A 15,848-nucleotide genomic window follows, 5' to 3' on the forward strand; every position below is an offset into this window, starting at 1 on the left:
ATATATATATATTTAACAACAATCATTTACGATAGCTGCTGAACATTTTATATTACTCTTGATATTAAATCTTTGTCCAGTACTTTTAATTCACACTGGTAAACGAATAGTGTTGTTAGAAAAATTCCAGTTAAAATGTTTAAAATACGGTATCATAGTGTTGTTTATATAAAGAAATGGTTTAATAATACGTAAATATTATTTTCTTAGAGTTTAGCCCCCACCGTCATGTTTCATATTATAATAAATAATGGTTGTGGTGTTATTTTAAACGACAGATATATGAAACTTGCATATGTCTTCCATGTAAGTCTGTGTTAAACTAATTAGCTATTTTAATCGATAGGTGCATGGTGAATGTACAATATGTTACGCCTATAGTACAGTTAATATTTAGCAATGTTTTAGTTGATATTGTTAAAAAGAATCAAATAGAATTGTTTTTCACTGAAGCGATAATGTGTTGTACAGATTACATGTTTCGGATGCACCTAGCAGGCCGTGTTCTTGGATTCTCCGTCTATGTCTCCAATACCACGGATAGATCACAGGGAACGTTGTGTTTCAAGGACGACAACTTTACAATAAACACAATACCTTCTGTCTTCACAGCAAATTGTTTTAATCATGGACAATATGTCATCTACTACAACGAGAGACTACCAGGAGTTGTCTACCCTGACAATTATGAAAGTTTCGTAGGGACTGACCTCTGTGAAGTAGAGGTGTATGGTTAGTGTTCTTTATAATTTCATTAACCTTTGAAAAATGTTTTAAAAATTGTTCTTATATGGTCACATGGTTACTTTTATTGTCAAAACATAAAACAATAAACTACTGTGTAGACCCTGTGGATTTAATCAGTAATGTGACAACGTGTTGTCAATTTCGATAAAACTAATAAATCTTGTTCAATCATTTGAAGTGTCTATTTTTTCGGAATCCCTCCCCCCCTTCAAGATAAAATGGTATGGTGTTATGCCTAGTAATTTTAAGATCGACGTGAATTATTTAAACTAGTTACAAATACACCTTTTGCTATTGTATCAATATAAAGATGAATTAGTGACAGGACTGTTGCATTCCAAACATTTCATTTAGCATCAGCGTAAGTGGGTTGCAAATCCTCTTCCTGTAGGGGTCATTGATGTTACATGTATGTTAGGACGGGGTTAAAGTTGCGCGATAAAATAACTGAACAGATCGCATATACCATTTATAAATAGTGCCTGCGCGGGAGGGTAACATTTGAAATTGACACTCCGAGGAAACCATTGTCAACCGACGCGAAGCGGAGGTTGATAATGGTTTTCAAGGGATGTCAATTTTAACTGGTATCCTCTCAAACAGGCACTATTTATTTGATTATACTGAATGTCTAAAATTTAGAGAATTTCTATATTGCTTTTATAGAGAAATGACGAAATTTCTACGGCGAACAGTACGCGCATAAATGACGCGCATGTAACATTTCGTTGTGTTACCCGTTGCTAAGTGTGTTGCTAACGCTGGGGGTAATAGAACGGATTATCAACTGCGTCTAAACCAATCAGAATTAAGTTATCAACATGAAAGTATAATAATAAAATTTGTTATTTGGTGTTGTTAATTCTTTATATCGTCGTAGGTGGTAGGTTGAATAATTTTATTAGTGTATTATATAACAATTTTGAATAAGTTTTCTCGTTATGTCACAAATGAGATAATTTTAATACTATGCCTTGAAAATTGCTGAATCACACCTGTAATAGTTATATTGCACTCCCAGGAAAAGTAATATTTCACAGGAAATAGTTATATTGCCCTACCGAAACTGTTATATCTTGCGTGCAATCATTCTGCATAATAATAACGTCGGATTCGAAATTTAGCTACAATGTAAGCAAACGTAAACAGTTCCTCGAAAATAAAAAAAAATAATGTCATGACAGTGTCTGCTATTCAGAGAAACTTACTTTACATGTAATTATTCAATTTGAAAAAATATCTTCTTTTTGAAAGCATCGATCGGCGTTATACAAGAAATTGAATTGAAAGAAATGAAGATGCATTAATAATTAAAATGCCCATGTAAATGAGGTTAATATAATTTAAACAGAGTTTTATTTTTGAAAATGTTATATAACATATATTACATGTCTTCTCGGGCGACAATACCATACTATGTGTCCCTCAGTGACAGGAAAACCCTGAAGTGTTATGTCGCCCTCTGCCTTCGGCATCGGGCAACATAACACTCCAAGGCTTTCCTGTCACCTCGGGCCAAATATTCTGGTATGTCGCATTGAAGCCATGTAATATATATATAATATCTCTAAACACCTTCTGTTGTATTGCTTAAATTTTATAAAAGCACATAATTGTATGGCATAGTAAAAGGCATGGTTGTTTAGTGTACCTCTTCCACACTATAAAATTATGACCTTTAGATCAGCATCTTTGCTAGCCAAGAGTTTTCGGTCCAATTTGCTCCCTATAGACCTAATGAGGTCTTCCAAAGGTTTTTGGGGAGCAGAGTGGATCGAAACCCTTGGATATTCATTGATTTTTTTTTACCATTAATGGATCATCATTTTTTTTAGATAATGGACATTCCGTCTGTTCACTGTGCAATGATTACCAATTGCATGTACACCTTTTTAGCTTGGTGATGGTGAAGCTTAGAACTGGTTTAACACACGTGTATCATCAGTGTGTCTCGGTTTCTAATGATTTCATTAAAAAGCATTATTTAATACACGCGTGCATGAGTGTAGTTACGTATTGGCTACACCTACAAATCATTAATAGAACTTATAAGACTTTAAAATTGCTGTTTTATTCTGAAGCAATCATACGAATCATTTACGCATGCACTGTTTTGTCTATGTAATCCATCTGAATTATTTTTGCTAGCTGTTTGTATACTGAGTTGACGTCGACGTAACTATTCGACGTCATACTCTGAGATCGGCGTTGAATGATGCTTACCGAACTCTACGTCATAATAGCCAGTTATTAACGGGAAGGGGTGTGAAATAACATTTGAAGATTGCCGGAGAGTGGTGTTATGTAAATCTTATATCACACCCCTTGGGTTTATATCACACGGGTTGGCGATTTTTCTGTTTTTACCGCCAGGGTAGAAAAACGTATATTTTTCTATAAGTATACGATATAAAATAAATAACCCGCGTTATTGTTTATTCTAACATATTTCTTTTACAATTCATAAATTGATTATAAAAAGTAATCAAAATTCACTAAATTAACGTTAAAGTACATAACTTAAGCTAAAAGAAACAACCAAATTGTCTCCTGTTAGACTTTGAATCTGACATCATCACAATAATTTTGTGCAGTCGGTGATGTTTCTTAGGTCGCTGTATGTCATTTTCTTGTCAGTCTCAGCCGCTGTAGATTTCGACCAGTCGATAAATGGGGCGTGTCAATTTCAGTCTCGGTGTTTTTATAGAGCTATGGATTAACTATATGTTTCCGTAAAAAATAAAAGGAATAATACTTAGTAGATATGAATATATGACTTTAAAATGTACCAAATAATGTGGTTACTCTCGTTAAAAAATAGACACAGCTTTCTACAAACGAACATGCTTAACTGGTTGTGATGGATTGTTTTTTTATTCAATGATACTTATGTTATTAAATGTTCTTATATTTTCACTAGCATATATTTGTGTAAATTTTGGAAATGAGTGTGATAAGAAATGTTATGATACTTGAGCTGGGTGTAAGTCTATCAATGGTTCATGAGACTCTTGTTGTATCCGTTGCTACGTTCAGTGTTCGAGCTGTTCAACCTGGCAACAAGTAAACGTTTTTGGGAACTGTGCATCGAGATAAATTACATGGTACTTCTAAAACCATAAATCTCAAAGACAAACACATTTGAACGTTTAGTGTGGATTTAGCTATGGTATTGTTAAAAAATAAAATGTGCGTCAATATGTGTATGGAAAGAAAAAAAATACAGATATAATATTTTATCTTTGCAGAATGTGACAAAGGATCGCATGGTATTGGATGCAATGAAACATGTGGGCAGTGTCGTGATGTAAACCAATGTTCCCATATCAATGGAACTTGCTTAACTGGATGTGAAGTTGGTTTTAAAGGGAACGTATGTAAAACAGGTAAGGACAAAATACTACAGGTACAGGCAAAGGAACAAAATAATTCTATTTTTTTTTTTCAAATCACCTAGTGTGTTTTAATTCAAAATAAAGGAATGACACCATGTAACTGTTGCTATGATATACAAAGAGGTGCATTAACTTTAGGGAAGCCTACATGTATATATCATCCTGTATTATCCTCTAAACATTAAGTTATAGTCAGTCCATGTCATTTCATCGAACAGGTTGTGACAGTGGTTCATACGGCGTTGACTGCAACGAAATTTGTGGAAACTGTCTCAATGAAAGTCAATGTTCTAATGTCAATGGAACATGCTTCACTGGATGCAATGCTGGCTACGAGGGGGACTTGTGTAAAACAGGTGAGTAGAGAGTTATCAGGACAACTAGTTTGATATGCAGCAGGTAGTTAGGAGAGTGATGATAACTTATTGAAAATACGGAGATGTATAACATGAATTACATTTGCCATAAGTAATATGAAATATCCAGTAAGCGCCTTTAAAACCAAAATAAACAGTGAAGTACATTTTAATTCATATCTATAGGAATGATAATAGGACGAAATTAAAATTGAAAATAGAACAAAAATATATAAAGAAAAGTTAAGCAATGAGCACATGACTTGTCAGTAGTCAGTTGCCAACCAAATAAACGTTTACCTATGCCATTCAGGAGTCCCTTTTTTCGATCAAATTATATTGTTTCTAAATCAAACCAAGTGCCATTGTAAACGGAATTTTTTTTTCATTTTGTTTAATTGAAACCTATGATTTATTTTTACTCAAAACCAAGAAACATAAAACAAAAGGAATCAAGCTGTTTGTCAACTTAATGCAATTTCACGAATAAAAATCAGGTTTACCAAAGTCAATGTTTAGATTTCTTATGAATGTAAATCAATACAATTTTTGTTACTGCGTTACATGTAACCTGTGTTAGAAAACAACAGATGTTTGGAATTCGTTGTATCTATAATTGATTTAGAATGCAATAGAGGATCTTATGGATATGAATGCAATGAAACATGCGGGCACTGTAGAAACAACAGCTACTGCTTTCCGATTAATGGTACTTGCTTAACTGTATGTGATGTTGGCTATGAAGGAGCCTTATGTAAAACACGTGAGTAGGCAATCTTGCGGTATATAAATCAATAAACAGAAGTGTTATTTTGTTGAAACATTTCCAGATCGTATTATCAGTACACAAGATTGCAAAATTAAAGTAAAAATGCTTAATATATTTGTGTCTGTCGACATATATTTCATGTATGGGAATGCATATTTTAATCTCTAATTACGATTTGAAACAAAGGTGCATAATTAACACAAGTGAGTAGAATAAAAAGTGATAAAAGAAAAAAATGATTAAAGAAAAAAATAGTGCATGCATTATATGTCTTTCTTTGGTTTGGAAGTACAAAATATGATATCAGAAATATTTAAAAAGAAAGCAAAGTTATATGTTTAATTTAATTTTTTTTTTCTATATCTGTATATTTAGACGTGATTTAAATATAATAGTGTTTTTTAATTATAGCGTCAAAGTATTCATGACCTATCTTTTGATCGAAGTGCCAAATTATAAAGTTTGCTTGTATTTAAGACTTATTGGATGTTTTTGAAATCATGGTTTTCCCTACTAGTTTGAATGTATCAAGCATAAAAATAATTATGATTTAATATACCCCTAAAAATTGTTATGCGCCATATATGTATTTCAAACGACAAATCTAATAAAATGACAGCGAATTTCTACACGCGTTAAAAAACCTAGCAAAAAACATTAAAACGAAGGCTTGAGAAAAACTGAAATAACAAGGCAAGGTAAGTTTTTATTAAAATATTGCATATTGTAGTGTTGCTTTTGGAAAACTGTAAGAACAATTAATCAGTGAAAAAAATGTTCTGCAAATTTGTAACAGCAGTCTACCTGCCGTTGCCAGTCTAGCTAAAACTAAAAGATGTATACTACCAACATCTAACAAAGCTTTATAACTACAGACATTCTTAGATTAATTGTGAAATTTTAATCAAATATGTTTATGTTTCAGGATTTCAGTAATCAAAGAATTTCACTGATTTATTCAATTAACTTTTGCTCAGATGTTTATTTTAAAATTATTTTCATTTAAATATTTAATTAAGATTTCCTTTTTGTTTAAATGTTGATATATTTTTGAAAAAAAATATTAATATGTGTAATAAAAGTATGTTTAATAGTTTACACATGAAAGTTAATTGAATTACAGCCACAAACGGACTTAAGAAGACCTGCAATGGGTGTTATGCACCATGTGTTATATAAGTCATTGCGTCGGCTGTAATGTTATTTAAGCAATGCAATGCAATCTTTCAATATTATCGATTTTATGTCAAGCTATCAGAGCATAATATCAGATTTGTTTTTCGGCAAAAAATGTCTATGTTGAAATATTTGAACAGGTAAGTAAAAGTTAGCATCTTTCACACTGTAAATAGTTTAAATTATTAACTTAAAATGTACTGAGAAATTGACAGATGTTTCTAACATTATAATTCACTTTTTCACACGTGTATTATCTAAAAAAGGGGGATTGTATAACGCAGCAATGTTACAGTGGTAACAGCGTTATTGTTGACAAGCCAATCGTGTTAAATAGTTCGTGTAACGTGGGTGATCGTTCGTGTAACGTGCGGGATCGTGCGTGTATCAGGAAAATTGGTTTGCGTTTTTAACCGTGCGTGTTCGTGCGTGATCGTGCGGTTTTTTCGTTTTGTAACTTTTTTTTACTGATTGCCAGAATTTATTCTTAAAACAAAGACAAGTAGTTTTTGTAGAACAATGTGAATTTAAAACTTTTTTAAATAAGAACATTGACATCTGTTAACATTCATTCTCTTTTTTGTCGTTAAATACATTTTTTTTTATTTCCATAGCTCATTTAATCCTTTGTTCGGTCGAGTTAGTTTTGCCTAATTTTATAATCAGCCTATATCAAGCATCAATTGTGTCTTGACAAATAATTTCAATCATATTAGCAAAAGCGACGTGTTGAATGAAAGCGGCCATGCTTACCCATTCCCCGTTTTAAACTAAACGATTATTCCCAACGTTTTTCTTTCAAATGAGAATACGATACGCATTATTATCTATTAGATTGTATACACATTTGTTTGAAATAAAATTTATTTAGACGCTTTAAAACTTAGAATAATAGAAATAAATCAATTATGTACTGTAAATAATGAAAATATTGGATGTGAAAAATCGAAAAATATGGAACAAGGTAACAAATTTACCTGTATCCCGCATAATTAAATCGTACGTAAGAGAATTAAATTACATAAACAGTCAACTTGTATGTAAATAATTCCGTGTAGTTTATGCATTATCTTCATTTCTATTACACTTAATTTTCTTTAACTTATGATATAAGTTAATATTCGTTATGGAGACAAAAATATCAATTTGTGTGTGAATCCTTTATATGTGTGTATGGATGTGTAAAAGTGTTACAAAACAGTGCATGACTAAAGTACATGCCGCTTTTCAATAACACACAAACATAAAGCAAAACAAAATAAAGTAATACGTTTCCTTAATTCTAATCTTAAAAATTAATTTAGATTTTGCGTGTTTAATGGTGTAGAATCGTTCGGTTGCCTGTTTTATCGTTTTTGTTCGTGTATCGTGAAGATTCAGTAAGTTAGTGTCGTCCGTGTATCGTGCGTGATCGTTCGTGTATCGTGCGTGATCGTTCGTGTATCAAAATCGTGCGTGTCGTTTGTCAACAATAACGTTGCTACCACTGTAAGGCGCCCCGATGCTAAAATACGGCTGGAAAACGATATTATTTGAATCATAGCAAAAATACTTTGACCGGGAGTATTTCTTAAAATCTATGTAACATTTCGACGTTGTAGAAATAAAAGGTCGTAACTAGAATTTTCATAGTTTTCAATATCAAAGAAAAACTGTTTCTTTCAAAGTGTGGTAAATGGATACCTTTTCTAGATGTATTAGTGAAATCTTAAGCCTTTTAAAACTAAGATATAGCATGGTTTTTACTAGAATAAAGGTTAAAATAGAATATATATGAATCAATAAATCAGATACGACTTTTCTTCACTTGGTCACAGAGATATGAAAAGTTGTAACTGACACTTACGACTTTATTAAAGTTTGGTTATGAGAAAGTTACGGTCTTATGTATCACTTACAACCTTTCAGTTTTCTCTATAACTATTTTAAGAGTTTATGCATGTATTTTCTCTGTTCATTATTCATTATGGTTCAAATCCTTTGCATATTAATGACATATAGCTAAAATGCCTCTGTAGATGATACTATTTTTTGTGTCATATTTCCATAGTTATCGCAAATGACTATTGTGCAAACATCTTGCTTGGGAAAATGATATCCAATATTGTATTATTAAAGTGCAAAAGACTTGGTGGTATTGATACCTGGAGGTCTGTAGCTCCAGGTCTAAACAAAAACTCGGATGGACGACCAGCTGGTCATCAATCCGAATTTTTTTCAGACCGAGAACTTTAGACCTGCAGCTATTGTTTAGCCAATATTTCACGGGTTCTTTTTCTTCCAACAAGCATTTTTTCTGGTGTAATTCATACTTTTTTCTGATTGAGCTGAACTGTTTTTTTTTTTTTAGATATTTTTGCTTGTCGTATTCCTACAATAATCAGACTGAACTGTACGGAAGGATTCAATGTGTTTAACACACACACACACATATATATATATATATATATATGACACTGTTTCCCTCCTATATTGAGGGTGTCTATGAAAAAAGCATTGAATATCCAGTTTCCTTTCATCATTACTTTTAACAAAATATAGCCAAAACTTCAATACTGTATAAATATGTTCTGCTGATCATCTTTAATGTTTTGAAAGCATTTGAATCTTTATCTGCAATTTTTTGTTTAACTTTCTCCCCCTTGCAGGAAGTGCATTCATCCCCTGCATTTCTCTTCCTTATATTTTGTCTCCACAATTCAGGATTTTTCAGTGGATGTCAAAATCCAGATGTTTCCTCTAATTAGGGACCTGATTCAGGTATATTGTTACTTTCATTTTTGGTACCAGATCCTTTTCCAACGAAGTTGTCTTCCAACACCCTATCTTGGACCCCCCCCCCCCCCCCCCACACACACACACACAGACACGATGATGTTTCTTTAATTCACATATAAACAGTGAATCATCAAGGATTTTGCCCCAACGTTTCTGGGACCCTGTGAAAAATCAAAGTGAAAATAAGAAAATGATCAGTAAAATTGAAGTTATAGGTATGCAACCTATACCCCCAACGGATTAGGATTTTCATAATTTTGGAAATTGACTTTTTTATGCTTGTCAAGAATTTTTAGATGAGTCTGCCGCCCCCCACTTTCAAAAACGATGCTACGTGCCTGGATGTTCCCGTATTAAATATTGTTATTGTTTTTCAAAAGATATATCTGGTTGATGTCATTTAACAAGTAGTACTCCCAAAATTTATCTCAGCAACGATTTATTGCACATGCTTGAAATTTTTACACAATGTTTGTTAAGGCATGCTATATCGTGGGATATATTTTTATACAAATCAGACGTCAACTTCCTGTTCAATGAGTTCTTTGTTTTTTTTTAACCAAAATTTTCAAACAAATTTTCGTCAAAGATTTCTCAGCAACTATTTATCGCAGATGCTTGAAATGTTTACACAATATTTGTATAGGCATGCCATATCGTGGGATATATTTTTGTACAAATCAGACGCCAACTTCCTGTAGAAAGATGACTTTGTTCATTTTTAACAAAAATTTTCAAACAAATTTTTGTCAAAGAATTCTCAGCAACTGTTTATCGCAGATGCTTGGATTTTTTTACACAGTATTTGTATAGGCATACTATATCGTGGGATGTATTTTTGTACCAATCAGACGTCAACTTCCTGTTGAATGAGTACTTTGTTTTTTTTTAGCTAAAATTTTCAAACAAATTTCCGTCAAAGATTTCTCAGCAACTATTTATCGCAGATGCTTGAAATTTTAACACACTATTTGTCTTGGCATGCCATATCGTGGGATATATTTTTGTATCAATTGGACATCAACTTCCTGTTAAATAATGACTTCGTTTATTTTAAGCCAACATTTTCAGACAAATTTTCGTCAAAGATTTCTCAGCAGCTGTTTATCGCAGATGCTTGAAATTTTTGCACAGTGTTTGTTAAGGCCTGCCATATCGTGGGAAATATTTTTGTACCATTCGGACGTCAACTTCCTGTTTAATGAGTACTTTGTTTATTTAAGCCAAAATTGTCAATCAAATTTTCGTCAAAGATTTCTCAGCAGCTATTTATTGCAGATGCTTAAAATTTTAACACACTATTTGTTTAGGCTTGCCATATTGTGGGATATATTTCTGTACCAATCGGATGCCAGCTTTCTGTTAAATGTTGACTTTGCTTATTTTGCATATTCACATCAGAGCGGGGGTATCACTAGTGAGCATTGGCTCACAGATATCTTGTTAAGAGAATTGTTTTATTTTTGTTTAAATATTAGAATGATGTACTTCTATACTTTTGCATTTACTTATTTTTGATATTCAAAAGCAGTGTAGTAGATTTGCCGAAAAAACATACCTCTTAAAAAGAAAAAAAAAGAGAAGAGAAATGGATGTTGTAATTAAATTGTGAATGAAAGGAATACATTTTTTTATGATATACATGGTTGTGATATAAAATTACACTATTTTTATTGTCTCTGTGATTAATGTTTTATTATTTCAAAATAAATATTCACATTAGTTGCATTTTTAATAGGTTGTAAAAGTTAACTGACAAAACAATAACATCAGTCAATGTTATGCTATACATGTTTTCTTTTTTTTAAATAAAGTTGGATATGCTCTTTTTTTACAGTACAAGGGTTATTCGATGTATTGTGTACTGAAGCAGAACGATAAGGCTTTGCACTATTTTTTAAATGGTGATATTCTTGAATATCTCTGTTCAGTACCTTGTATAGGGTATAAACACTATCCGACGTGGTTATGGATTCATGCCCATTTTTTGTGCGTCGTGTAACAAAATACACCAAACCTTAATTCAGACAAAAAGGTTCAAGGACAATGAAAATGATAATGATATGGAAGGGATCTTCTCGTTATCAAACATACTTCTTATAATATGAAATTTATGACACAGTCAAACAGATTATATAACCATATAATGCTATTAGGTTAATCAAATTTGCCTACCTTGTTTTCGCATGGAGGTCAGGTCAAGGTCACAACCGTTTTCCTCAACTTAAAGGATGATAAAAATGAAAGTAGTTATTTGCAGTTATTTAGACATTTGTTTAAGCTATGAAGATTATATTCTTTAATGAAATGATAAAATGCCGGAATATATCAGCTTATACTACTAAATTCGAAAATAATATTCAAACTAAAAATTAATATTGCTTAAACCGCATTTTATCTTATTTTCTTGATTATTTTTGTATGCTTTTAATATTGAAATATTTCTGATTTTTTTTAATATCAAGACTTTATATAATGATATGATTTGACAGAGAAGCTAATATTTTGACCATTTAATTCGAGAGATTCTTTCACACAAATTAATGTTAAGAATGGGTTCTTTAAGAAGTTGAACCTTAAAAAAATGTAATTGCCGTTTGGAAATTTGAAAAACCAGAAAGACTCTTTTCTTAAAATGATGATTTATACAAATTTATATCCACAGTATAAAGGAATATATGCTCATTTTCTTCCAAACAATCTTTTTTTAGCAATTGTTTTCAATATAATTGATTTTTCTTTACGTAATTTAGCACAACCCTATACATTTGTTTAAGTGTCCTACATACCTTTCAACAATTTAGACTCAATGATTTATGAAGTACACTTACAACCGGATAACAATATACTAAGATTTGGATATTTAATTGCATGTCCTTGAACGTTTGCAAGTGTCAATTACGAGATCCTCTTAAATCTCAATACATAATAAATTATGTACGTAGTCGTATTATATAAGATCACAATCTAAACGCACAACATAAATACATATTTGTTTCTTGTTTATTCGTTTCAAAATATATGATTATTTGGAGAAAACGCTTTCGTTTTATCTGTTGACATAGACGCAAGCAAAAAAAAAAAGACTTATAAAAATCAAACACCAGGCAGAGTATAAATTGTCCTCCACTGAATGCCATCGGGTAACGCACTATCGTAACTTCTAATGATACGGCATCCACTAATGATATTAAGTTGCATTTGTAGACAAGTCATTTCAACCAATGATACAAATGTATCAGTAACGAACTACCTAGCCGTCCACTGCATTTACAATTTCTAAATTATATAAATAATGGTCAAATTTTACATCATAAAATAATAATAATAATCAAAATGCCCTCTTATCAATTATAATGTACATCTTGTTGTAAGACGATATATTATACATATGTTTCCTTAAGGATTTTGTTTTCCCATAAAATTAAAGTGTTTCCTTGTTTATTGTGAATTAAACTGAAACGTTCATATGTGAAACATGGAGTCAAGTGGTTATCAGATAAAAAAGGACATTGACGTATTGCATTAACCATGAAGCTAGCTAAATTTAATGCAATTATCAAAACGGAAATTCTATAGAAATTTGTTAAAGTTAACGAACACAATTGGGCCAAAAAAGTAAAGCAACACCAGCTCCACACCATTGTCTGATCATTGAAATTTTAAGTATGTTATAATATATCTTTTTAAGTAAAGACTCATATTGATGGAGTATTTCATAACGCAACGGCCGTTATTTAAATCTTACTCATTAATATGCATTGTTACAGAAAAAAAAATCGCTGTTATTGGTAATGGGCGGTTAATTCTATTCATATGGGTTTTCATACACGTGACGCTGTTAATTAGAACAGAAATGTTGCATAATCTATATTTCTTACAACCGTTCACGTTATTATAAAAATGCTATAAAGACGATATCACTGACCAGATAACAGTACCCGCAACGTTATGTTTTACAATCGTATCATATCGTATCGTGTTTCGATCAAATCGTATCGTGTGTGTATAAAGTGTATCATTCGTTAATCTTATCATATCACGGGTTGATCATATCAATTTCATCGTTTACTTTTAACAGGTTTTCCTTTTTTATCCTACCGCGTTAATCGCTTCATGTCTTTTTATGACCAAGTAACATTATATCAATGTAATGTTTCATATGTATTATTGATCTGCTGTTCTAGAATTAAATAATACAAACTATTATTATATAATATAATTCCGGTAACATAACTGTAAAATGGCGAAAAAAATGGATTATTTCGGATATAACAATCAATGTTACAAATCGCCCTGTGCGTCGTTTGATTTTTGATTTCTTACATCTAATAGATTTCAAGAAGGGTCCAGTGATTTCAACAAATTTCGAGTATTCCTGACAGTTGATTCCAAGAAGGGGGGGGGGTGATATACATATTAAATCATAAGTCGCGCTCGCCACAACGGTCGCATCGTAAAACATATTACATGTTTATTATGTTAATCATATTAATGTAAACAATCGAAGAGACAAGGTACCACATAAACATACAACTATATGTCGTTTATATTTAATTGCACGCGGGGTGTTTATCTGCGTAAACAACTTGTATGTAATATAATTCTTTTCTTATGCATTTTTATTTTACAGAAATTGAGGTATTTATGACAGATTTTTATCCTATTTAGAACAAGAGTTGTATTCTATATGAACCCACTATTTTCCGTGTGATCTGATCTCGGTCTGAAATGTCCGCGGCGATCGGCTGGGGAGATCGTTTATCCTCTCGTCCGGGAATTCTATCCTATCGTTTATCTTCTAAAAATAACGTTGCGGGTACTGTAGATATATTTATTCCATCCATATAATATTTATTCGGCTCCATGAATATTTAACTAACATTGGTGCAATGTATCCTGTATGTGTTTCCTGTAATAAAGTGCCTATAAAATAGGAATCCCGGTTATTTACTATACGTTGTAGTTGATTTTAACTTCACTTTATGCATTTGCATATAACAATGTTATTGGTGTTTTCTTATATGGCGCTTTTGGCGATTTCAAAGGCTTATGGTAAGATTTAAACAAATGATATCATCTTAATTTTGCAATGATTTTCAGTAATAGTTGATATAGATTTTATTTCTTTTTCTATTAGAATATCGCATTCTAATCAAGACGGATATCTATCTATTAAACTGCATATCAATAACATATTTCATAACCTCATTACATGTGCATGTATTTAACACTCAGTATGGATGGTCTTTATAAAACAATATGATGTTACATGTGATTTATTTTAAAAATAAACAGCAATTTAAAACGTTCACTGTGATATGACTTGGTTGATCACGTGATCAAATCATCTGCAGCCAAAATGGCTTCTGAGAAGATTTGATCACGTGCCAACCAAGAAAACGTTCATTTAAGAAATAAACAACGTTATTTAGTGAACATGGCGTTATGAATAGCAATTGCTCTGTTGGCATATTCCATGATGCGCGCTAGCGCATCATGGAAAATATGCCAGCAGAGCAGTTGCTATTCATAACGCCATGTTCACTAAATAATCGTTGTTTATTACTTATATTTGCATTTTACCACTCGCAAATACCCTGTATTAGCCTAGACCTTGACATTTAGCTATTACATCAAAAGTAAACATTCAGACTGTAATGTATCTTTTTAATTCACATAGATTTGTTAACAGAATCAATGATATGTTATATAACAGCAATTCCTTTAAAATGGTATCAAAAACATGTTTAAATATTACATGTAAATACGTCAATTTTAATGGAGTTGGAGAAAACACATGATGTATCGTATAGTGGTTTAAATCTATAACGTCATGGAAAAGTATCTATAACATTACACCTTTATGACGTCATAGTATACTGACAGAGCAATTGCGATTATAGAGATATAATTGCAGCTCCTCCGTATGGGCTTACAGTGGGAAAGAACAATGGAAATGCAAATATACAAAATTGAACGTTTTCGCTTTTCTATAGGTTCAAATAATGAAGCATATATGAATATGTAAATATATAAAAACATGATGTGTATGAAGACTATGTATGATTTTCTTTTATTATCCTTAAAACTTTTTTAATGAACTGCATTTTAAATAATTTAAAAAACTAAACAAAAAAAAAAAACAAAAAAATTAACAAAACAAAACAAACAAACATACAGTAAAAAAAAAATGAGAAAAAAATAGAAGGGCCAAAAAAACACCAAACAATTTGTTACCCTCTGTTTAAGAAATATTTACAGATTGTAAATGCTATTTATACCTTCTCTGATATGCTTTTTTTATATTCGTCCAGTCAATCTGGCTAATACACCCAACCTAAAAGAAATTGCAACAAAAAGTTTAATGGTAAAATTTCATCTATTGCACTATTTTTTGCACATTTTTGGGTCAAAATATTGGTTTTTGCACAAAAATCGATGACAACTGGAAAAAAAAATAATTCTTATGACAAAACAATTAGAGATTAGCTTAATTATATGCTGACATTTATACGTATTTACAATTAAAAACACGGCTCTTGAAAAATCATCTTTAAAAGTGGAAATTGCTGGGTAAAAAAAATATAACGTATATTACATATTTTTTAACAAATGAGACTTAAA

The 15,848-nt window shown here is 31.4% G+C and overlaps 1 protein-coding gene across 1 annotated transcript in view; it reads left to right on the forward strand.

The window, feature by feature from the left end:
* The window catches only part of LOC128172410 (multiple epidermal growth factor-like domains protein 10), a 110,833-nt gene that overhangs the window by 56,206 nt on the left and 38,779 nt on the right, over nucleotides 1-15,848 (forward strand). Inside the window, exons 3-5 of the mRNA XM_052838208.1 lie at nucleotides 472-732; nucleotides 4,361-4,498; nucleotides 5,124-5,261. Of these exons, the coding sequence (XP_052694168.1) occupies nucleotides 472-732; nucleotides 4,361-4,498; nucleotides 5,124-5,261 (537 nt within the window). The remainder of the gene's footprint in view (nucleotides 1-471; nucleotides 733-4,360; nucleotides 4,499-5,123; nucleotides 5,262-15,848) is intronic.

The sequence above is a fragment of the Crassostrea angulata genome, chromosome 2 (genome assembly GCF_025612915.1).
Source record: "Crassostrea angulata isolate pt1a10 chromosome 2, ASM2561291v2, whole genome shotgun sequence".
In the NCBI taxonomy this organism is placed as follows: domain Eukaryota; kingdom Metazoa; phylum Mollusca; class Bivalvia; order Ostreida; family Ostreidae; genus Magallana; species Magallana angulata.